The sequence below is a fragment of the Bidens hawaiensis genome, unplaced genomic scaffold (assembly GCF_021521415.1).
Source record: "Bidens hawaiensis isolate Kalapana, Puna unplaced genomic scaffold, B.hawaiensis_p1.1 tig00018436_1, whole genome shotgun sequence".
Lineage (NCBI taxonomy): Eukaryota > Viridiplantae > Streptophyta > Magnoliopsida > Asterales > Asteraceae > Bidens > Bidens hawaiensis.
The window spans coordinates 341,538-365,234 of NW_027492787.1; the positions used below are offsets into that span (position 1 = coordinate 341,538).

Below are 23,697 nucleotides of genomic sequence, written 5' to 3' on the forward strand. Positions count from 1 at the left end.
ATTTTTTATCTTTATATAACCTAAAACGAACGGGGGTCCGGGAGCAGCGCCCCTGGCAGCGGGGTTCTAGGGGCGGCAACCCCTAGCGTGGTCCAAGGGGCAGAGCCCATGGCTGGGGTTAAGCTGTCAGGTCAGCTTGGAAAAATTTTATTTCCATTAACTGTCTTGACACATTTTCCATTAACATTTTAAGTTATCATCTAGGTTGGGTTTATTTACTAAGCCTAATATAATGGGCTTAACATTTATGGATTTAGTTAATTCAAGCCCAACTGTTCACTATCTGGGCCCAACAGGATTCAGGCCCAAGACCCAACAGAGAACCGATCAGCCGAGAACCCTTTGGCAGAGAACTCGTGACCGAGAACCTGTGGTTTGACGGAGAACTCAACACAGGTTTGACCGAGAACTCATGTCCTTGACCGAGGACACAGGTCTGACCGAGAACTTGTGTTGACCGAGTTCCCATAATGGCCGAGAACCCTTGGTCACCAAGGAACCTTGCTGACCGAGTTCACATGGTGGCCGAGAACACCCAGTTCATCTCATTTTTCTATCTTATGATTCTGCCTTGCCCATATTACTTGTTTCATGGTTCAAATCATGAACTTTTAACCCTTTATCATCATCATTCATACCCGATTACACCCAATACAATCGTGGCTTCAAGATATATCCGTTTTAGGCATAAAGTTTGGACCTTTATAGGTTTAAAACGTTCTAGGCTAGATCTAGGGTTCATCTTTGAGCCGTATACTATCATTAGACTATTAGGTTCCTTTTAATCTCCAAGTTTGCATTTTTATGATGTATCTAGACCCGATCTACTCTAGGGTTAAGTTTCATGGAAAAACGTTCATAAAAATGTAACCTTTAACGTAAAGAACATACCTTTATGATGTTCCTAGGTTACGGTTTGGCTTGTTTGTCAATCTTTATTCTGACTGTACTTTGATGATTTCTTCGAAAAGGCTTGAATTCATAATAAGCTGGTGACTTCACAGTTGCAAGGACTTCCTCGTTCTTACAGCTTAGTGCGTCGGCGACCACATTAGCTTTGCCAGGGTAGTACTTAATATCGCAGTCGTAATCCTTTATCAATTCTAACCACCTTCTCTGCCTCATGTTCAATTCTTTCTGCTCGAAGAAGTACTTTAAACTCTTATGATCTGTGTAGATGGTACACTTAGTACCATACAGGTAATGCCTCCATATCTTTAAGGCATGCACTACTGCTGCTAGTTCTAAATCATGCGTCGGATAAGTACTCTCATGGACTTTCAACTGTCTAGACGCGTAAGCTATCACCTTTCCTCGTTACATCAATATGCAATACACGATGCGAAGAATCAGTACAAACAAACAAGTCCTCGTCTCCATCGGGTAAAGCAAGGATTGGAGCTTGTGTGAGTCTTTTTTTAACTCCTGAAAAGCTTCATCTTGAAACTTACCCCAACTGAGTACTATCGACTTTCGGGTCATACTGGTCAACGGTGCGGCTATCTTGGAGAAACCTTCGATGAATCTCCTATAGTAGCCGGCTAACCCTAGGAAGCTTCGTATATCAGTCGGATTCTGCGGGGTCTTCCATTTTGTTATCGATTCAATCTTAGCTGGGTCCACGGTAATCCCTTGAGGAATAATTACGTTACCTGAGAATTGCACTTCTCGTAGCCAGAACGCACATTTTGAAAACTTAGCGTACAACTTCTCTTTCTTCCGAGTCTCCAATGCCTCTCTCAGATGCTCAGCATGATCAGACTCGTTTATGGAATAAATCAATATATCATCGATGAAGACGATAACTGACTTATCCAACATTGGCCGACACACCCTATTCATCATGTCCATAAATGCTGCGGGAGCATTCGTTAGACCGAACGACATTACGAGGAACTCGTAGTGTCCATACCGCGTCCGAAACGCTGTCTTAGGGATGTCTGCCTCTTTCACCTTCAACTGATGATAGCCTGATCTGAGATCTATTCGTGAGAACCAACTTGAACCTTGCAGTTGGTCAAACAGATTATCAATCCTTGGCAAAGGATATCTATTCTTTACCGTAAGCTTGTTCAACTCGCGATAGTCTATGCACATTCTCATACTTCCATCCTTGCAGTTGGACACGACTCGCGAGATCATCAATCCTTGACAGATTATCAATCCTTGGCAAAGGATATATTCTCATACTTGCTGTTGAACACGACTCGCGAGACAATATCGTCATATTTACCAGGGGAGTCTGTTTCACTTTACTTATATTTGAATGTGCTTTAATTTTTGTCTATTTCCTGTCTCACTGAGGACAATGTGACATTTAAGTGTGGGGATGGAAAACTGGCGTTTTTATATTAAAAAAAAATTCAAAAAAGTTTTAAAAAATAATTTTTTTTTTGAAAATTGTCCCGAATATTTATTGAAAATTTTTTCAATAATGGAAAATGATAGAAAAAATTGAGATTGGTTTTTAAAACTATTATTATATATGAGATTAAATAAAAGATAACGCACTAAGCTTGGGATGTGTCGGTAGGCCCAACTAGCTTTGATAGTCCTCTTTAGCAAATTATATATATATCTAATAATTTGAAAAACGGTGAAACCGAATTTCGATGCTTTGGGAGGATTACCATAATCTAAAAACTTTGAGACGGTAAGATTTAGATGCACTCAAACCAGCACACCGCCACATGTCCATCTTTCTACGAGCTTAGAAATAGTTATATACTTTAGGGTGATATAAAAAAAAAGATTGAAAAAAAAAGAAAAAAAAAGTATGTTATGAAAGTTATAAGTGTTCCAAAAGTTAGTCCGAAAAGCAAATGATTGTGAGAAAGTTATGTATTATAAAATGCCAAAGAAGCATTCTCAAAGTTAGTAAAAGAGGCCAAAGATGCATATACTAGACGGGACTTAGAGTTTACGTGTTACCAAGGGGATAGTGACTCTGAGGATACACTATTGGGGCTCGAAGGTTTTTAGTTAATAAATATTTTTTTAGGGAATATATAGGACAAAGTCCAATAATACTTACGGTATGCTCGTACGGCCTCCACTTGACCATTCACCCATCAAATTTCATCGAGTGCATCTACTTAGTACCATCAACGAGTCCTTGGCTTATGGTAATTTGTCAAACCAGTTTGCTTTGACTCTAGTTTTTCTAGCTCTCTTTGTCTGAGATGGGGTAGGTGTAGCCGTGGTTTTTAAACTTAAAACACTTAATGCAATTAGGGGCTTGATAGGCTGGTGGCTGGGTTTAAGTGTACAACAATATCGGCAATCGCGGTTTTTGCGTTAATCTATGTTTAAAAGATAACCTATTTGTTTTGAAAATCAGTTTCGAATTATGATTCCATTGCAAAATACTTTTTCAGGGACGAAAAATGTTTAAGTGTAGGGATATTTGATACGGGCTAAATTATGTATAAATATTATCACTATTTCCTACACTTATGAGTTGCTTTATGGTTGTTTTTAATAAATCATACCCTTAATTGGTTTATATTTACATTTTAAATGCTTTAAGAGTTAACGAGTTAAAAGAGAACAAACTTTACATATATTGACTCTCTTTATAAATGATTTTATACAAAGAAAAAAAATGATTCATTAATAGAGTACCAAAGATAAAAGCATGTTAAAGTTAATTCTTAGAATTAAATGATGAAAATTAATATGATATAATGACATGATAAGAATTAGTGTTATGAGTGGAACTCACGTGAATTACAAGAAATTGTGTCCTGAGAATTAAATTGCATTTAATAGTCCTATTTAATTGCTTGTAGAATGTTGAGGCAGAAAAAGAAACGTGATGGATAAATAGAAGATGGACTTTAATCAGAAATATTTATTGGGCTCTTACATTTACATGATTATGGGCTGAAGGAAAAAGAATATATCGAAATCTTGTAATGCAAGAAAAAGGGGTCCGTAGACTATTAATTGGTTTTTACGGAAGGAGCCTTTGAAAGTTTTTGGGGGAAGAGGAGTCCACCCCTATGTTTGGGTTGATTAAAACTACAGAAGAGGGGGACGCCTTCTTGTGATACAAATACATATATTGACTTTTGGTGCTGCTACAGTTAGAAAGAAGAAAACAAAGACTAATTGAGAACCAAGCTCCTTGGCTGCTCAATTAATTCCACGACAAGAATCAAAAGAAAGAAAATCAAGCAGGCAACCAAGTAGGTGAATTAATTTAAGCTCACAGGCTAGTAGCTCAATCATATTTAATTCTTTTTACGATGAACCGCAATAAATATATTATCTTTGTTTCATTCGTAATTATGATTGGCTAAACTTTTATACTGCCTAGGATTGGATGAATACTTTTTAGACTCGTATTATTTTCGGTTTTGGATTATTTATTGATTGGTTTATGTTTTGGTAAAGTTTTTATTTTATTTGGATTGTGATGCATATGCGTATTTGGTATTAATTTATTATCAGTTTTTGTTCCATATGCGTCTTTGTGAATGTCTTTCATGTATGGATGCATATTAGGTTGCTTACTGTGTGTTTGTAACTAGTTTATGGTATATTGTTAGCCTATTCCATTGGAGCGGTAATTGAGAGCTTAGAGATACCTTATATTCTGCCACTTGAGAGACCGGGAGGTAATTAAGTGTCGTCTGTTTTGGTCTTTTGCTGGTTTGGGTAGTGATTGCACGGGAGTGAGTTACCCTAGATTCCTTTAGATTCTTACATATCCGAATTATAACCGAATTAAATAGAATACCCCTTTACGCCTTAGGGTATATTGTGATTAGAGAGACCGGGAGGTGATTTAATCTTTGGGTACCTTAGCTTAGTTGGGTAAGGTGAGACCGGGAGGTGATCCGAACTATTAAACCGTTAAGCTTTACATGATATTTAGGGTTCGTATGTATTGTTGGTGAGACTGGGAGGTTATCTAGCATACTTTAGTTATTCCTTAAGTTTCATATTTTTAGAATACGGTACCAATCATAAATCCAATTCCGAGAGTTTACGAGTTGACTAGTAGGATTCCTTACCTAGGTAGTTGTTTCCCCTATTTGAGTTCCAGTTCGTGTCTAATTTTCGTGTCAGTTTTAGTTTAAGTATTATTTTATATTTAATAATTAAAAAAGACAAAAATCAATAAAATCAATTTATTTAAGTTATTAGTCAGTGTCTAGATTAGGTGTCTCTAGTGTCCTGTGGGTTCGATATCCGGACTTCATTAGGCTTTACTACAGTTGATAGGTACACTTGCATGTCTAGTGGTCTAGCATTAGGATAGTCTAGATTTTTAAATTTAAAACTAGAGTGTCTAGGTTAGGTTATATTTTAATAGACCGTTTTGCACATCAAAAGTTTACTCGGGTTAGTGTAGAAATAATTAAATAAAGTAGGAGTTATTATGATTCGGGCTTGTGTTGGGTTAAGTATATGGATAATGGATTGGGATTAGAAAGGAAGGAAGATAGACCATGGGCTCAAGCCCATGACCCATAATATATAAACCGTAATCACCCGTTATCCATACACCACCCAAAACACACACTTAAGCTCTCTCTTCATTTTCTCTCTTTCTCTTAGCTGAACCAAGGTGGAAACCGAGCACCGACCCGAGGTAATAATAGTGTGAGACATAACGAATTAGCAAGCAATTCGTCTTGCTAATTCGTTATGCCCATTCGTTAAGAAGAGATAACGAACTAGAAGCAGTTCGTTAAGCAATTCGTTAAGTGATTCGTTACTCACCCAGTTCGTTATGTTAAGACAACGAATCAAGTGATTCGTTACTTACCCAATTCGCTAAGTTGAGATAGCGAACCAGATGACGAACCAGACCATGATAAGAAAACGAATCAGTTAGTTCGTTACTCACTATTCTCTATGTTAAGATAACGAACCAGGCTAACGAATCAGCTAACGAATCAGATCGTGAAGATAACGAATTAGTTAACAAATCAGGCTTAATTCGTTAAAGCAAATGAGTTAGAGACTGCTAAGGGCTGCCCCTTGGACCCTGCTAGGGGCTGCCGCCCCTAGAACCCCGCTGCCAGGGGCGCTGCCCCGGACCCCCGTTCCTTGAGGGTAATAATTAAACTAGAAGCACGATATGGGTAGTGATAGTTAAATTGATACGTGTAATTGTTATACAGTTAGTCGTGCACAACTCAAGAAAGGAATAACCATAAACGGTGAACGTAATCGGGTTCAGGTGAGTTTCTAGCCCCATTCCTTGATATAATTTTTGGGCTGTGTGCATACTCGATGTGAAGTGTGAATACACTTACCTTAAGTGGTAAGTGTATGCTATAATGTTTGATATGATATATATATATATAGATGTTATGAATGGATGTCTATCGATGCGTGAACAATTTTCGGATATTGCACGTGTAGACATGAAGGTAAGGTTTGTCGGTGCGTGAACGATCTTCGGATATTGCGTGTACTGCCAATGGGAATGATCCCCAAGTGGTTATTAGTGTGTGTAAATGTTATGATGTAGCTTGCTTATTATGTAAATGATGTGATGATAGAAAGTGTGTTGTAGACAAGTAGAGGTAGAGTGTGATAGAAGTGGCAAGGGTCTAGTAAGGGTGTTAGTGGCATGACGATAGTACGTGGTAGGGTAAGCCTATACGTGCTTTAGTTATTAAAGTGGCATAACGTGAGTGCGTGGTAGGGTAAACGTATATGTGCCTTCTCTATTAAGTGGCATAACGTGAGCGCATGGGAGGGCAAGCCTTTATGTGCTTCCGTAAACAAGTGGCTAAGACTTAAGGGGCAGTTGAGTGGTTAAGCGGTAAGGTGAACAGGTTAGACAGTGGACTACGTGTCTTCGGATACGTATATAATGCATGTAATGGTTGTATGGTAAGTTGCTTGATTAACTAGAACTCACTCAACGTAGCTGACTTTTAGTATGCACGCAGGTGAGCAGATTAAAGAGCTAGCATGAGGGTGGCACATAGCATGGATTGAGTGGCTGGCATCTGAAGATGGAAGAAATGATGTTTTAAATGTGATGTACTATGTTACGTTTTTAAAGACAAGTTGTACATATTGTAACAAATTATTGAAGTTAACGTTTTCGCGAAAGGTTTTAATTAACTCTGATTTGTAGAACTGTGTTTATGAGTAAATCCGACGTGAAAGTAGGGCTACCGGGTTTGGGGCCTTACACACAGTGCATAAATATGAGACATCAAGGAAGGTTGGGAATATATGTTGGATATGGATAAGTATTGATAATTATGTATTTAGAGTCATCAACGTGGGATTCGTTTACGACTCAATATTGATTTTTACTTAAACCAAATAATATTTCCAGCATGGAGGGGAAATAAAAAGTAGTTGGAAAATTAAAAAGTTGTAATAAATTGTCATTATGTTGATCCTCAAGTTAAAAAGTGCAAACAAGAAGTTAAAAAGATAATTCATTTACAAGAATTAGCGAATTAACTACCAGATGCATTCACTAACCTAAATAGAGTGACTAGCTAAGTCACATATAACAACTGCTAGTGCTCTAATTAATGTTATTGAAAGGACAACCATACATTGGTGATGAGTCTATAGCATGCCTGAAGCGTGATAGATTATTCGGTTCAAAGAATGAAAATCCTCGAAAATGGAGCAAGTAATGAAAATGGTTAAGTCGAGGTATAATGAAATATTCTCTTTAAGAGACGATGGACATAATGGTTCCATAAGAACCTCAGGTACCTGAAAATAAAAGAGATCTCAACAAACTATAACATGTCTAGATATATATGGAATCGAAAAAAAACGACGTCTTTGATAATTTCGTATAACGCTTGAAATAATGAAAACTTTGAGGATCAAGAACTAAGTTCTGCCAATAAATGAGATATTAAAATGATTGGCAAAATAAACAGATGCAAATGATGCAGAACTGAATTCTCTCGCGAATCTGCTAGTTTTTGGAAAAGTGGTCCATACAACTAGTTTTTGTAATATATATTAGATATAAAAGAGTCTTTTCTGCGAAAGTGTGATAAGAAAAATAAAATTATGCAAGGTAAGGTATAATTAATGGCACAACGATGAGGAGATATATTCTCTAGTGGTGGATGCAACATAATTTAATCTGGTAATACAAGAGAGAAATGATATGAATCTAATAAATATTATGATAATGAAATTTATCAAGGATTTAAATTGCCAAAATTATATATAATAAGTTCTCGAGAACAATATGATTGTATTATATAAATTTGGATCTGAGTACATATTATTCTTATATACATTGATGAATGTAATATATATGGAACTTCTGGTGAGTTTCCTAACATGATTTATTGGTTAAAAGTAAGCATCTTAAGGATGTAATTCCTATGCATTAATAAGCATATGGTGATATTGAATAAACTATGTACAAGAATGGTATAATATGGAATGAAATTAAAATAATTCTGGATGACATCTTTAAATATCATAGAAAAGAATGTGCAAACCAGATGAAGTTTATGTGCCAAACTCTTGAAGAGTAAAGTTGTATACACGATTAGGCAACATGGAAGGAAGTCCATAACGGATTGTAAAAACTCTTGTGTAATATATTGTATACATGATTATTCATTAGGGAAGGATGTCTATGATAGTTTATATATGCATGAGTGTAACATCCTACTTTCGGTTATAATAATAAAAGAGAATTTCGTTTATGCAATAATGTGTCGTGTATCGGTTTAGATAATAAATTCTAAGAGGATGGGCTTGGACTTTAGAAGATGGAATAAGAAATGGAATGGGCCCGAAGTCCATGGGCTTAAGGGAGTATAAATACCCCTTAAACCCTAAACCTTTCCATTTTTATCCATCTCTACACCATAGCCTACACCTTGAAACACACACACAAACACCATCCTATATCCCGAGCCAAGATCCGAAGATGGAAACCCGAACCCGTTGGTGCTAGAACTTTGTGATGAACCAAAACAACATCAAGACTAGACCGTGTTCGTAAACCGACTCGTTTAAGGCACGCTTATAACTAGATATTGTTCGTTTAAGTTCGGATCTAGTCCAGAAATCATAGATCTGTTTGAGTATGGTAAAAACGAATCCAACGCAACAAATCTCACTGAAATTCGTTAACAATAGATAGGTTAATTGTTAATATGAACAACCGGGTGGGTTCGTTTATTGGGTAATCGCACCATATAAACACAAATATTTGGATGAATGAATGGTTAGGGTTTGTTGGTGCTGGTATTACGAGTCCATAGATACCAGATTCGTGTTATTTCATCACGAAATGAGGATTAATTGGAAATCCTATACCTGTTGACGGTTCTGTGTTCTTACTTATTTTGATTATGACCCTGAGTCAAAGTCTGGATAAGAACATATGCTATTTCGTTATGACAAACGAATCAGGTCATTCGTTATGTGCCCAATTCGTTATGATAAGATAACGAATCAGGTGATTCGTTACTCACCATTTCGCTATGATAAGATAAGAATCTGGTGATTCGTTACTTATCACTAATTCGTTATGTTAAGATAACGAATCAGGAGTTCGTTACTCACCAATTCATTAAGATAACGAATCAGGCGATTCGTTACTCACCATTCACTACGTTATGATAACGAACCAGATAACGAATTAAGGAAGGTTACATAACGAATCAGAGGCAATTCGTTATAACGAATGAGTTAGAGAATAAAATGATAATCTAAGATTTCTAATGAAAAATGTGTTAAGACAGTTAATGGAAATAAAATTTTTTCAAGCTGACCTGGCAGCTCGACCCCAGCCAGGGCTCTGCCCCGTGGACCCTGCTAGGGGCTGCCACCCCTAGAACCATGCTGCCAGGGGCGCTGCCCTCGGACCCCTGTTCATTGGGGGTTATAATTAGTCTAGAAACGCGATATGGGTAGTGATAGTTAATTGATACATGTAATTGTTATACAGTTAGTCGCGCACATCTAAGGAAAGGAATAACCATTAACGGTGAACGTAATCGAGTTCAGGTGAGTTTTTAGCCCCATTTCCTTGTTATGTTTTCGGGGCCGTGTGCATACTCAATGTGAATATTAATACACTTACCTTAAATGGTAAGTGTATTTCCTAATGATGAATGTGATAGTTATGTTTATAATATGAATGCATGCTTGATGGTACGTGAACAATTTTCGGATATTGCACGTATTGCTAAGGGAAGTATAGTGTAGCATGTATGATATGAGTATGTGAACAAGGAAGTATGTATGAATATGGTATGTATGGTACTGTGAAAGGTACGTATGAATGTGTTAATGATAATGATGATGAAAAGTAATGTAAGTTGAAGGGTTGCATACCCTAATAATATATGCGAAGGTTAAAGAGTTGCATACCTTAATAATATATGCGAAGGTTAAAGGTTTGCATACCCTAATAATATATGCGAAGGTTAAAGGGTTGCATACCCTAATATTATATGCGAAGGTTGAAGGGTTGCATACCCTAATAATATATGCAAAGGTTATATGGCGTAATGCTCTTTAAAATGTAAGGTGTGAATATGAAAGAAGGTATGAAAGTAAGTAAGTATATTAAAGTATGAAATATGTATGAAAGTATGTAGTTATGAATGTGTTGTATGTTGTATAATTAACTAGAACTCACTCAGTGTAGCTGACTTTTAGTATGTACGTAGGTGAGTAGAATGAGACAGCTAGCTTGAGCAGGGGCACATGGTAGAAGAATAAGAGGCTGACATCCGAAGACTTAAGTTGTTTTATGTTTAATGTTTTTGATTTTGAAAGACAAGATGTTTATTTAAGGCAAGTTACGAATTAATATGTAATGTTTTAAAATTCCGCGAATGTTTTATCTAACTCTGATATTTAGAACTATGTTTATGAGTAAATCCAACGTCCAAAGTGAGACACCGGTAGCGGAGCCTTACAATGAGGCATTTATGAAAAAATTATTATATGAAATTAACAAGTTCTATATGTGGACTACAAAAGTCGAGTTAGACATGGTATAATTAACTCGGTGATTATCTCGTGAAAAGAGATATGCATATGATATATTTGATCCATGTGCTTAATATTTTAATATTAAATTAACAATATCATGTTGATTATTGCATTGTATCTCATAAAGAGATGGTATACGGGTCGAGCATTTGTATAATGATATTTTATATCAATCAAACTTCATTTAGAAGACGTTGAAACATTTTAATGAGATGAAGTTTATTTCAACAAATTACCCTTATTCTAAATATAAATTTTGATCAAAAGTACCATACTTTATTGCAATTGATGCAATATTTCTTGCTAGTTATACACAACTAGATATATTATTTATTTTATTATTGATATAATTTGTTTCAAGTAAAGAGACATCAAAATGAGTTAAATATAAATATTTTGATACATGCAAGGTATGAAATATATGAGTTAATATTTTACTAACCCGTAAAAAAAGGTTTGGTTAGTCGTATTAACGCAGGGAATGTGATTTAGCAAAGTCATGGATCTCATGTTTACAAGATAAGGCACTACATGTTCACTTATTTACAAGATGAGACACTACAAGTCATACATGAAGATATTAAATCATTCCTCTAAATAAGGAAGTGTACACTACAAGATCAAGCGGCGGATTGTTAACTACAAAAGTCATAAACAAACTTTCTCACAAGATCGAAACGTGTCACAAGGATGTATAATTGAGGGGGTGTATAATACGTGTTGCACTCTTTTTCCCTTAGCTATGATTTAATCCCACTGGGTTTTCCTAGCAAAGTATTTAATGAGGCAACATCACTAAGCATATTTCATTATATGGATAGTCAAGTGGAAGTGTTATGAATTAATCTTTATAATTAGAGTGACTCTTCACACATTTACCATTATATAATAACTATTCATCATCTTCTATTCTCTCTATATTACTAATAGGTTCTAGTTGTTTTACAACAACATAGTTATTAATATATGGTTTTACATTTAACATAAACACCTATTATGAAATACTGTAAAATGTGGGCAAAAGTGAATTAGCGACACAAAACCTCCTCCCTGTAATCCAACATGCACGTGACCATAATTAATATATTAACAAAGTGAGTGTTAGTGTGCATAAAAAATGTTAAATATGTAATAATGAAAACTGATAACAATAGACTTAAAAATAGTAATTACCTTGTTCATCGACATCACCAAACTTATATCCCTGCATAACATTAATTTGAAAACAAATTAAGTGAAAATTAGAATAACTTAGCTAAACATAAATGGCGATTTCTCAAATATTTATATAGAAAGAAACATAAGGAAAAATCATCTACTTACCTCTTGTTTTTTTCCCATTATAAAGGTATTGATGTCATCTTCTCCAGCATTAACATTAAAGGAGCCAAAACTTGTTTCTATTACCGTTAGCTCTGGAGTAATTGAACGACCCTAAGTGAAAATCGTTATTGGGCAATCCTTGATTTACAGGGTAACCAAGGATGACAATGTAATATCCTCCTTCCCTAAACAAAATCCTTCAAGACTTGAAAGATTTATTAGTTTTAGGGACTTCAGACAAGGAAACACAATCTCAGTCGCTTTGGCATCCCAATCTTCTTCTTCCTTGACAATTGCCTTTATATCTCCACAGTTGCGTATATGTAGCTCTTGAAGTTGCATGACACAACCGACCATGGAACATGTAAAAGCATGTCGTAAACTATTGCATTCATTAATAGGCAGCTTTGTTAGGTTTGGAAACTCCAATATTTTCCTCTGATTGCTCTTCCATATATACTTCAAATTGGGTAGATTGCATAAGTCCACTTCACTTAGCATTGGTAATTTGACAACAGTTTGTGATTCATTGTTTGTCACTTCCAATGCTACTTCAAATACCTCCTCTATATCATAACAATGGTTTGCATGAATTGTTTCAAGCTTTTGCAGTTGTCGCAACTCATCGGATGGAAAGATCTTTTTGACCGTGATAAGAATACAAGATGCATTCAATCAAACTATGAAATGACCAAGGTTTCCTGTCTAGGATAGCAGGCCATGATCTTATACCGTCTAAACTGCTTGGGGATGGTTTCTACAAAAACCAAAAAAAAGAAAAAAAAAGCCACAAAGGCAATGTAAGACTATGTTAGATGCAATGGTGGTAACCATTACCCATTCTTTATATACATAATGGTCAGTTTGGGTAAAGGTAGTTTCATATGGTTTAACTTGGGTCAATCAAAATATACAACAGCCGAGAAAGGATATTCTTATATTCTAGATTATTGCAATAATAATATATGTTTACCAGCTTCATTGACACCTTCACCTGTTGCCACTTATCGCCAGTGGTAGACCAAGGAATTATTTTCTTTGGGTGGGGGGGGGGGGGGGCGACATCGGAACTTATCACTAATATTAATGAGGGCGATCGAGATTTTCACAAACAAATTAATAACACTAAAAAAAAAAATTTAAGGTGGGCGGCCGCCCTCCTTACCAGACACATATGTCCGCCTCTGCTTATCGCAATGATAGTATATGTTTATAATTTCTTCTAAAACGTTTCATTTCAACCGATTCTATCTTTGATCAAAACCAGACTCTAAATGATTCCAATAATCCTTTTGATCCACTTCAGTAACAGCCTTGGTTTTGAAAAGCGCGCATGGAATGCAAAAAGCACAAAGCGGCATAAAGCGATGACCTTGTCGCTTTTGCCTACACAAGATGACGTACAAATAGCAGAAGCGAGCGTGAATTTTAGACAAAAAACAAAGCACACGTGAGGCATGCTCTTTCTGTATGTGGTTCATTTTTATGCTTCAGAATGTTGTATCATATGTTTTTTAGGTTGTACACATATGTAATTTATATACAAAATCTTATATAAAGCTTATTAATAGCTAAAAATTGGGTAGGGATGCTTAAAACCTATAAGATATTTTTTAAAAACCATATAAATATATTACACATTGTGTACGAAAATCAATGTGTTTTTACGCTTTGGTTTTAGACCTTGTTGCTTTTGTGCGCTTCTTACCTTTTAAAACCAAGGTAACAATACATAACTTCTTGGATAATGAAGTCTTTATAACTATTATTTATTTATAATCAACTCCAACTTGGATTGTACTTTTTCTCCTCTCGTAAAGTAACTTATACCTGATGCATCGTGGGTGTCACATAAAAGTTGATGTCACATTCACATTTATGTTTTCCTAGCTGTGTGTGTATGTACTTGAGCCTCGGAGTCATCGACCAACCAGATGTGAAGACCATCATATTGGGGCAATCATTAATCATAACATAATCTAACAATGGCCATTGAAAGTCGATATCCATCCCTATGAAAAAACCTGCAAGGTTTGTTAGACCGTCTAGTATAACTGATTTTAGATTAGGAAAGACCACGTCCATAAATGGTGTCGTATCTTCTACATATTCTTCCCTAACAATCACATTCATTGCCCTGCAATCCCTTATTGTCAAAGTTTCGAGTTTCTTGAGGCTTTCAAGTGTGGAAAACGTGAATATGTATTTCAAATGCTTACAGTGAAAGATCTCCAGTTTCATTAGGTCGGGGAGTTTAAGCATCACACTATTTGTTGGTCTTGGAATTACTATAGTAGTAGTAGTACTACTACTACCACAACCACCGGTATATTTATCGGTGATCTTCTGTTTAGTTTCAAATACCTCCTCCATTGTATTACACCATCCTATACACAACTCTTGAAGCTTTTGCATGTGTCCGGCTGCATAAGATGGAATCACACTTGACAAACCATGACATTCTTTTATACCTATCTTTCTAGAGTATTGGCATAAGGACAAGCGAACCACATCCATTTTAAACTGCAAAACATGAAATTCCAAATTTAAGTTATATAATAAATTAAGCTAAATGTAGTTTTTTTATTGGTTATTTTTTATCCTCCACCGAGTTAATATCCCTAAAAATGTGTATATAATTATGTGATTCATAATCTTTTTATGAAAGAGAACAATGATGAAATTGCAATAACCATTCTATCTATTTGAATCGAAAATCTTAGGTGAAGACACAAAAAACATACCTTAGATTGAGCATGACTGACGTTAGTTGCACCTTTGGTAACACCACCCCCGATATGCTTGAGATTATCCATGCAAGTGAGATCAAGATGATCAAGATGAGGGAATAAGGTGGTGTTTGTGTTGATAGTTGTAGATATAGTCATTTCTTCATCTTCATCTTTATCATCCCTTTTTGAAACAACTTCTTCCATACTATGACAATTCGATGTGCAGACGTTTTTTAAGTTGGAAAAAAGTTTCGCCATGAGAGGTGAAAACAAATACTTGATGCTTTGGCAGTTGGACAAGGATATGGTTGTGAGGTTTTGGAATGAGGATCTTGGTTGGTCTTTGTGAGGAATGAAGAATTCGTTCCAGTTGTGGCACTTCCACACATGAGTCAAATTATGCATTTCATGTAAATGTAAATCTTTAAGGTAGGGGAGTAATGGAAATGGCAATGGTTGTTGTTCATTTATAACCAACTGATCATCTTTGTTACTTAGAGACTCTATATCAAACACCACCTCCACCCCTTGAAACCTTCTAAACCCAATGCTACAAAGGTGATGGAAATTGGGTGTGATATGATTGGATGGGAAAGCAAATATAGACATATTATCACCCACTTTTGATATCTCTTTCTTTGGCATAGTATTAATCTGAATTGAAATATCCCAACAACAAATGTAATTAGCAATTCTTGCCAAACATATATATCCATTCACAAATCATTCTATTGCTGGCAATTTTGAATTTAACAAATGTTATGTTGATTTGAATGAAGTAGAAAGTAAAAGACTCAAAATGAATACCGTATTTTCTAATCATTTCCATATTTTCTACTTTTGGATTCATTGTCTAACCAGTAACCAATATACCACACAACTAGTATTTATCCCCCGTATTGTATTACAGGGTTTGTTTTATATTATTTATTTATAATATTTATCTATTTTTTGAATTTTTATTTTTATTGTATGAAAGTTAATAATATACTTATGGTTTGATGATAAACTAGTTCACAAATAAAATAGATGTTATAACCCGGTTTAAAAGCTATATGAGTTTGATGAGACCCAAGACCCATTTATATTTTTACTATAAAATTGGTTTTTTAATTATAAATAATATATATATATATATATATTTTTAAATAAAGCAGATATTAATTTTTAGTATATATCTACTTTATATGATTTTTGTATCAAATTTTTGGTAAGATTATTTTTTAATTTAATGAGATGTTATAACCCGTTTAAGAAATACATAGGTTTGATGAGACCCATACCCGTGAATTCGGGTAAAATGCATGAGAAGCCTCCATTTAAAAATCAAGCAAATCTGGTGACTTCAAAAAAATGGGGAGCGACCAAATCGCGACACGTAGGATTTACAATAAAAAATAAATAATGAATGAACCGATCCATAAGACACAAGTTTGCTAATTATAACTACTAATTTTTCTTCGCATCAAGTTTGAGAAAGGAACTCGCATATTACGTGGGTTGTTTTATATTATTTGTTTTTTAATATTTATTTATTTTTTGAATTTTTATTTTTTCATATTGTATGAAAGTTAATAGTATACTTATGGTTTAATGATAAATTGTTTCACAAATAAATGAGATTTTATAACCTGGTTTAAAAGCTATATGGGTTTGATGAGACCAAAGACCCGTTTATTTTTTCTACTATAAAATTAGTTTTTTAATTATAAATAATATATATATTTTTTTAAATAAATCAGGTATTAATTTTTAGCATATTCCTACTTTATAGGATTTTTATATTAAATATTTGGTGAGATTGATTTTTAATTTAATAAGATGTTATAACTCGTTTAAGAAATATCTGGGTTTGATGAGACCAATAACCGTGAATTCGGGTCAAATGCATGAGAAGCCTGCATTTAAAAATCAAGCAAATCTGGTCACATCATGACACGTAGAATTTTTATGGTTTCATTTATATATATTATAGATGCTATTTGTGAAACCGAAAACAAATGAAACCCATAAAACATTGAAAAAGTTATGACAGAAGATCCAAAAAGAACCAAGGGCATTTGTGGTTTAATCAAAAAGTATTCCTTACAAGCTTGTGAAGTGTTTTAAATAAGCAAAAGTAACCTTTGATTTTTTATAAATAAATAAACAAGCCCTTCAGTTAATAAGCAAAAGTAAGTGAATATATTAACTATATAGAAATTGAGAGTCATACCTCTTGCTCTTGTCTATCCTTAACCAATGCCTTTTTTCTCTGACCCCTTTTTTTCCAACTCCATATACTGATGTCCTTAAGTGATCTTAAATCAAAATTGGTGGCACTAGGCGTCACTATATTTTTAAACCTCGCACAATTCCTGATTTCTATGTATTCAACAAAACGAAAGCCACAAATGAAATGGCGAGAGTACTTATTTTTAGTATCTTTTATCCTCCATAGCTCTCTTAGTTTCACTAGCTCCATCGCTTCAATTCTTCTCAAGTTGCTATTGCTGCCTAGTTGCTCCAATTTACCAAAGTCTATGTTGAATAGTACTTCAATTGAACCACATCGTCTAACTTTAAGCTCTTCCAAATGACTTAGTAATCGCATTGGATTGCTTGGAAAAAAGATTCACAAGACTATTACAGTCTTCCACTTTAATATTTCTCAACATAGAAATATTATTAATCTCCTCACTGCCAGTTATTTCATATGGCCATATTTCCAATTTTGGAATCACATCCTGCAAAAAAGGGGAAAAAAAATCAGCAGGCCTTGTAATACTTAAATCAACATAAGACAAAAAGTGATTGGTGTATATTTACTTCTTTGTTCAAGAATGGTTTATTTGTAGAAATATTAATATCGTTCTCGGGAAAGATACTAGTAATGTTCGGAAGTCCATAAAGTATTAATTCCGTCAGTTGTGATAACTCGATTACATTGTCAGGGTCACATAGACTTACTAGCTCCGGTAGGTTATGCAAAGACAACTTTTTTAACTTGTTAAATCTGATAACCCTGTCTTCACTATTCTCAGAATTTACCATTGATCTCAATGCATTACATGATCTAATTTCGAGGCTCTCCAGTTTGATCAGACCTTTTGCCACACAAACTGTGAAGAGGTATGCCAAGCCTCCACAGTTAGAAATACTAAGTGCTTTTAAATTGCAAAAGGAACTTCGAGGGGGATGCATTAAAATATCTTCAAGATAACTCATATCGTTCACTTCCAAATGAAGTATCTCTGTTTTCCTAAACAACTCATTAATTTTGCACTCAACAAGTTCAATGCTTGTAGTCACTAGAAATAGTGTAATTTTGAATGAATATTGATCGCTGTGGCACCAATTTAAATCGTCCCTATATAGCAGACACCCCACAGCTATGCTAAACCTTTGGAGATTCTCAAAGGAGACATCAATTGGTTGCGCCTTATTCTTATAGAATTCAAGCTCTAATGTAGAAAGTTTTCTTGAAAGCATCCTTAATTCTTTACAATTGGCATCTGTGAACTTAACAGTGCTCCTTCTAGATACTCCCATATAAAGCTCTTCAAGTTTTTCAAAGCTTTGAAAGACACCATCATCGATACAAAGAGCATCACATCCAGTTAAGTCAAGTAACCTTAGCCTTTTCAACTTCCTAATATTTGATGGGAGCTTGTTTATGTGACAGTTGGCAAGTCTGAGTACTTCCAAGTTTATAAAATTTTCAAGAAAAGATATGTCACCATCCACCAACGAGCATGAATAAAGACACAATGCTCGAAGGTTGGTCGAGTATGGCGGAAGCAACTTTAGATGCATATTCTCATAAGCCACAACCTCAAGTTTCTCCATTCTTGTATAGAAATTTTCAGGAAACTTGAGTTGCTGATCCCCGTCCATTAGCTTTAAAAGTGCAAGGTTTGGGTGATTAAAATTTTCAGGAAACTCATGCATACCTATGCACTTTAATAGAATTCTTTCATAAGAATCGTCTTCCTTAAGTTGATTTGCAACATTATTATTATGGTTCACTATTGAAGCTTGCTTCACCTCTGAAAAATTGTTTAACACAAAATCGCTCACGAGATCATGCATTTTGACACATCCTTCTCGATCAGCTTTAATCAACAAGTTCAAACCTATGAGTTTGTCAACACAAGTGTGTACCCGGTCTCTCGCAGTTATTATAGAATACCCCTCATAAAAGTTTAATCCCCATCCATATCTCAGTAAGTCCTCTCTGGCAATATTATAGTCCTCTGGGAACAAGCCACAAAGAATAAAAATTGCTTTAAGATCTTCCTCTTGGAGATTCATGTAGCTAATTTCAAATATTGCTTTAAGATCAAGACCATAAAACCTTTTCTTTTGTAATCGAATAAGTGCATCTTTCCATGCATACTTTTCCTTGTTAAATTTTAAAGCGGAGGCAATGGTTTTTATGGCAATAGGCAAACCACCACACCTCTTTACGATACCATCTCCTATCTGTAGCAGGTCAGGTTCAGTATCAGTATATGAACCTAGTCCTGTTATTTCCCAAAATAGTTTTTTTACTTCTTCGTCTTTCAAAACAACAATTCTGATGATCAGACTAGCTTCAACACCCATCTGAATGCAAACACTTTCATCTCGAGACGTTAGCAACAACTTTAAGCCATTTGGTAAAGGATTCGTTAGTCCAATATCTTTGAGGTTGAACTCCTCCAAAACATCATCCAGTATCACCAAAATCTTCTTTTTACTCTCTTTCAAGATGTTTTCAAATATTTTCTGAAGACTCTCAGCCCTTGTATCCTTAGTTGTTTCAGTTAGAGCTTCACCAAGGTACTCTGCAATAGTTTGTTGAACATAAACTGGGTTTGGATTCTGCCCAACAACAACCTTCACAATGTAATCAAACATCCTTTTTTCTTTGACAACCTTCTTCAGCTCTTCCATCATTGTGGTCTTTCCAATACCACCCATTCCACATAGAGCCATCTTTTGGGTATTATCTTTGTTTGATTCAAGAAATTTTAATGCTTTTTTGAAGATCAGATCCCTGGAATCAATTTGGCTTTCGTTTTGGTTGTGGTCTTCCTCATGAACTACAAAAGAGGTTGATGGTCTTGGGTAACTAACCATGGCAAGAGGTATTCTTTCATCGCTCCACACCATCTCAGCCTTTTCCTTCATGAGACGCTCTATATGTTTGACAATATAAGATGACTCTTTTCCTGTTTTGTATCTCATCTTTAGGCTAAAGCATCCAATTCCACCCGTTGGAATTGTCTCCTTTCTTGCTTTGATTTCTTCAACTTCTCCCAACCAACCCGGGACACGATGAGGCACCATGTGACTGTTTACAACACTTGAATCTTGCCAAGTACGCATATCCTGTGCTGAACCTTCCAATTCAGTCACTTTTTCATGCATGCCTCTGACCTTGTTTGAGGAGGAAACCAAATAACCCAAGTGTCTCTTAACAGGGACACGCAAAGATTTAACAATGGGATCAAGAATCGGAGTTACAAAGTCCATGCTGCAGATTTGTGTCTGCTGTTTATACAAACAAAAAAGTAATCAAGAGAGTGAAATGTGTATTAAAGAACAATATTCTATCTTCTAGTTTTTTTGTTTCTTTTGAACAACACATAACATCTGCTTTTATAAATTCTAAATCTTAATTAAATACCAAGAGGTGCTGATTTATATAATGATTCAAAATTCTGAAATACGGTTGACATCAGAAAAGATTTGTGATTAAAATTTTAGGCAACAATGTAAACATTTAAGCTAAAAAAATGATTTGATCATCGCTGGCCAACCCAAACATATGTGAAATGATCAAGAACTTTAGGGAAATTATAGTATGTCCATCATGCAGCATATTTCGAATCAATATAAAAGCTCTAATTATAATAAATCAATTGAAAAGGTTTAAATATAATTTATAAGTTAATATCTGTCCAAAAATCAAACCAAAATGTGAGTAGGAATGAAGTGGAGAGGCATCTGATAGCAAGGAGAAGATGAGTGAATGTATGGATGGACAAACTCAACATTTATAAACTTACCAATATACCATATATATAGAAAGTGTATAAAAAATAAGAGATTTACAGCACACGCATAAAATTCCTTTTTTCCTGTTTCTTTTATGCGATATTGGTTTTAAATACTCCGAACTTTGACCCATTGGTAGATAGCACTCCCAATTTACGAAATGTTCCCAAACACTCCCAACTTTTAACATATTTTTTTCTGGCACTCCCGGAGTAACGAGACACTAACTCCGTTAGTGTTTGGGGTAAAAAATGTCATTTTCAAAGTTAAAGGGATAAAATCAAAATTTTATCTATTATATAGGAAAGTTGGATTTTAATAATCCAAACTATTAATTATAGTTAAACATGGTAATTGTATTGTGTATATTGTAATTAACAAAGATGATTACAGGAGGTATAAATAGAAAACATAATTACATAGCACACCCTCTAATAATAACTAATTGTCTATTTATCTAATATTCCCCCGCAAGCTAAGGCCGAGGTTCGACCTATAGCTTGGACCTTAAAAATAGAAACCGTTGTGCGGGTAACGCCTTGGTAAAGACATCAGCAATCTGATCATGTGTAGATATAAATTGAACCACCAGCTGTTGAGCAACCATTTCGCGTACAAAGTGAAAGTCACTTTCAACATGCTTTGTTCTGGCATGAAACACTAGATTTGCAGATAGGTAGGTAGCCCCCAAGTTGTCACACCACAATGTAGGAGCAGTGGTGATAGGAACACACAATTCACGAAGAAGTTTCACTAGCCAAGTCACTTCAGCAACAGTGTCGGCCAACGCCTTGTATTCGGATTTTGTGGATGACCGAGAGATAGTCTTCTGTTTATAAGCAGCTCAAGAAACAAGATTGTTACCTATATAAATGGCAAATCCCCCGGTGGACCGACAGTCACCCGGGAAGCCAGCCCAATCAGAATCAGAATATGCTGTAAGAGAAGCATCGGTATAAGCATGAAGTAACGAGGCAGATTTATGATGCAGTAAAAGACCAAATCAGATGTGCCCTGAAGATATCGCAATATCCGTTTAACAGCTGACCAATGATTAATCGTGGGAGAATGCATAAACTGGCAGACTTTGTTGACTGCAAATGTCAAATCTGGGTGAGATAACGTAACATACTGAAGAGCCCCAACAATTTGTCGATACTGAACTGGGTTATTATATGGGGCGCTGTCACCAAGTGTTAGATTGGCAGAATTGGTCATGGGTGAAGGAACCGGTTTGGCTTGAGAAAGCCCATCCCGGTTTAGTAATTCCAAACTATATTTCTTTTGAGACAATAATATATCTTTGCCACGTTGCACAATCTCAATCCCTAGAAAGTAGGACAACTTTCCTAAGTCTTGAACAACAAAAGTGGTGCTAAGACGATGAACAATGTTATCAATGGCAACAGGATCATTGCTAGTGAGGATAATATCATCCACATAAATCAACATATATAATAGAGTGTTACCTGCTGAATAAATAAACAAGGTGGGATCTGTTTTGGATCCTCTAAATCCAAGGGCAATTAGAGCAGATGACAACCGATGAAACCACACTCGTGGAGCCTGTTTAAGCCCATAAAGAGACTTATGAAGAAGACACACATGATCTGGTATTTGAGGATTAACAAAACCAGGTGGCTGTTGGAGATAAACAGTTTCTTTGAGATCACCATGCAAAAATGCATTTTGTATATCCAATTGTCGAAGGTACCACCCTCTCGTGACCACAATAGACAAGACAACACGAATGGTAGTAGCCTTGACAACCGGGCTAAATGTATCATGATAATCCACACCTAGTTGTTGGCGAAAACCTTTAGCTACAAGACGCGCTTTGTAACGCGTAACAGCTCCAGTTTGATCCTGTTTTAATCTGTATACCCATTTGCAATCCACAACATTCATTTTTTACTACGTGGAGCTAAAGACCAAGTGCCGTTTTGAACAAGTGCCGAATATTCTTCAGCTATGGATTTCCGCCGGTGAGAATCTTTGTTGGCAATAGCAAAGGACACGGGTTCAGTACCCGGGGAGATGGTTGTAGTGTAAGATGAAGGATTGTACCGAGAAGGTTGTTTCAGATTGGGTCGCAAATTAGGTGGGCGGGTTCGAGGTGGCGGTGGAGGAGGAGGAACAGGTATGGAGGATGAAACAGATGGTGGATTGGAACTAGTGTTTGTAGGCGAGAATGCCGAAGGGGGTGGTGGAGTTGAATTGGATATGGGGGCTGATCTATGGGTTGGTGTATGGTCTGATGATATTAGTGGAGTGTGATAAGATGGTGGGTGAGTGGGCCGAAGTGGTGGGTGTTTGGTCTGGTGACATAGGTGGAGTGGGATAAGAGGAATAATAAGGAGATTATGGTGTTGGTTTGGCAGAAGATGGTGATGGCTGAAAAGGAAAGGCATGTTCTTTAAATCTAACATGACGGGCAATATAAAGCCGGCTAGAGTGGGGATTAAAGCACCGGTATCCGTAATGTGAGGTGCTATATCCGAGGAAAACACACTGAATAGATCGAAAATCCATTTTGTGAGGATTGTAGGCTCGAAGATGTGGATAACACTGCACCCAAAAACACGAAGAAAAGAGTAATCGGGTTTGCGATTGAAAAGATGTTCAAATGGACACATAT

General features: G+C 35.7%; 1 protein-coding gene across 1 annotated transcript; it reads right to left on the bottom strand.

Annotated features, from left to right (window-relative positions):
* Positions 1–12,447: 12,447 nt before the first annotated feature.
* LOC143556116 (uncharacterized) lies at positions 12,448–20,546 on the bottom strand. The gene is made up of 7 exons (XM_077045536.1): positions 17,844–20,546; positions 17,665–17,761; positions 17,251–17,594; positions 15,048–15,689; positions 14,134–14,826; positions 12,952–13,060; positions 12,448–12,869 (listed from the first exon to the last, which is right to left on the bottom strand). Exons 1-7 carry the CDS (start codon positions 20,532–20,534, stop codon positions 12,448–12,450), a joined length of 4,998 nt encoding a protein of 1,665 aa, XP_076901651.1. The 5' UTR covers positions 20,535–20,546.
* Positions 20,547–23,697: the final 3,151 nt, after the last annotated feature.

Coding starts and splice junctions, on each gene's coding strand:
- LOC143556116 (XM_077045536.1), bottom strand. CDS start 20,534: ATGGACTTTGTAACTCCGATTCTTGATCCCATTGTTAAATCTTTGCGT. Junction 17,762..17,843: donor AACCATTCTTGAACAAAGAA/GTAAATATACAC, acceptor CCTTTTTTGCAG/GATGTGATTCCAAAATTGGA. Junction 12,870..12,951: donor CATCTTGTATTCTTATCACG/GTCAAAAAGATC, acceptor GTTATGATATAG/AGGAGGTATTTGAAGTAGCA.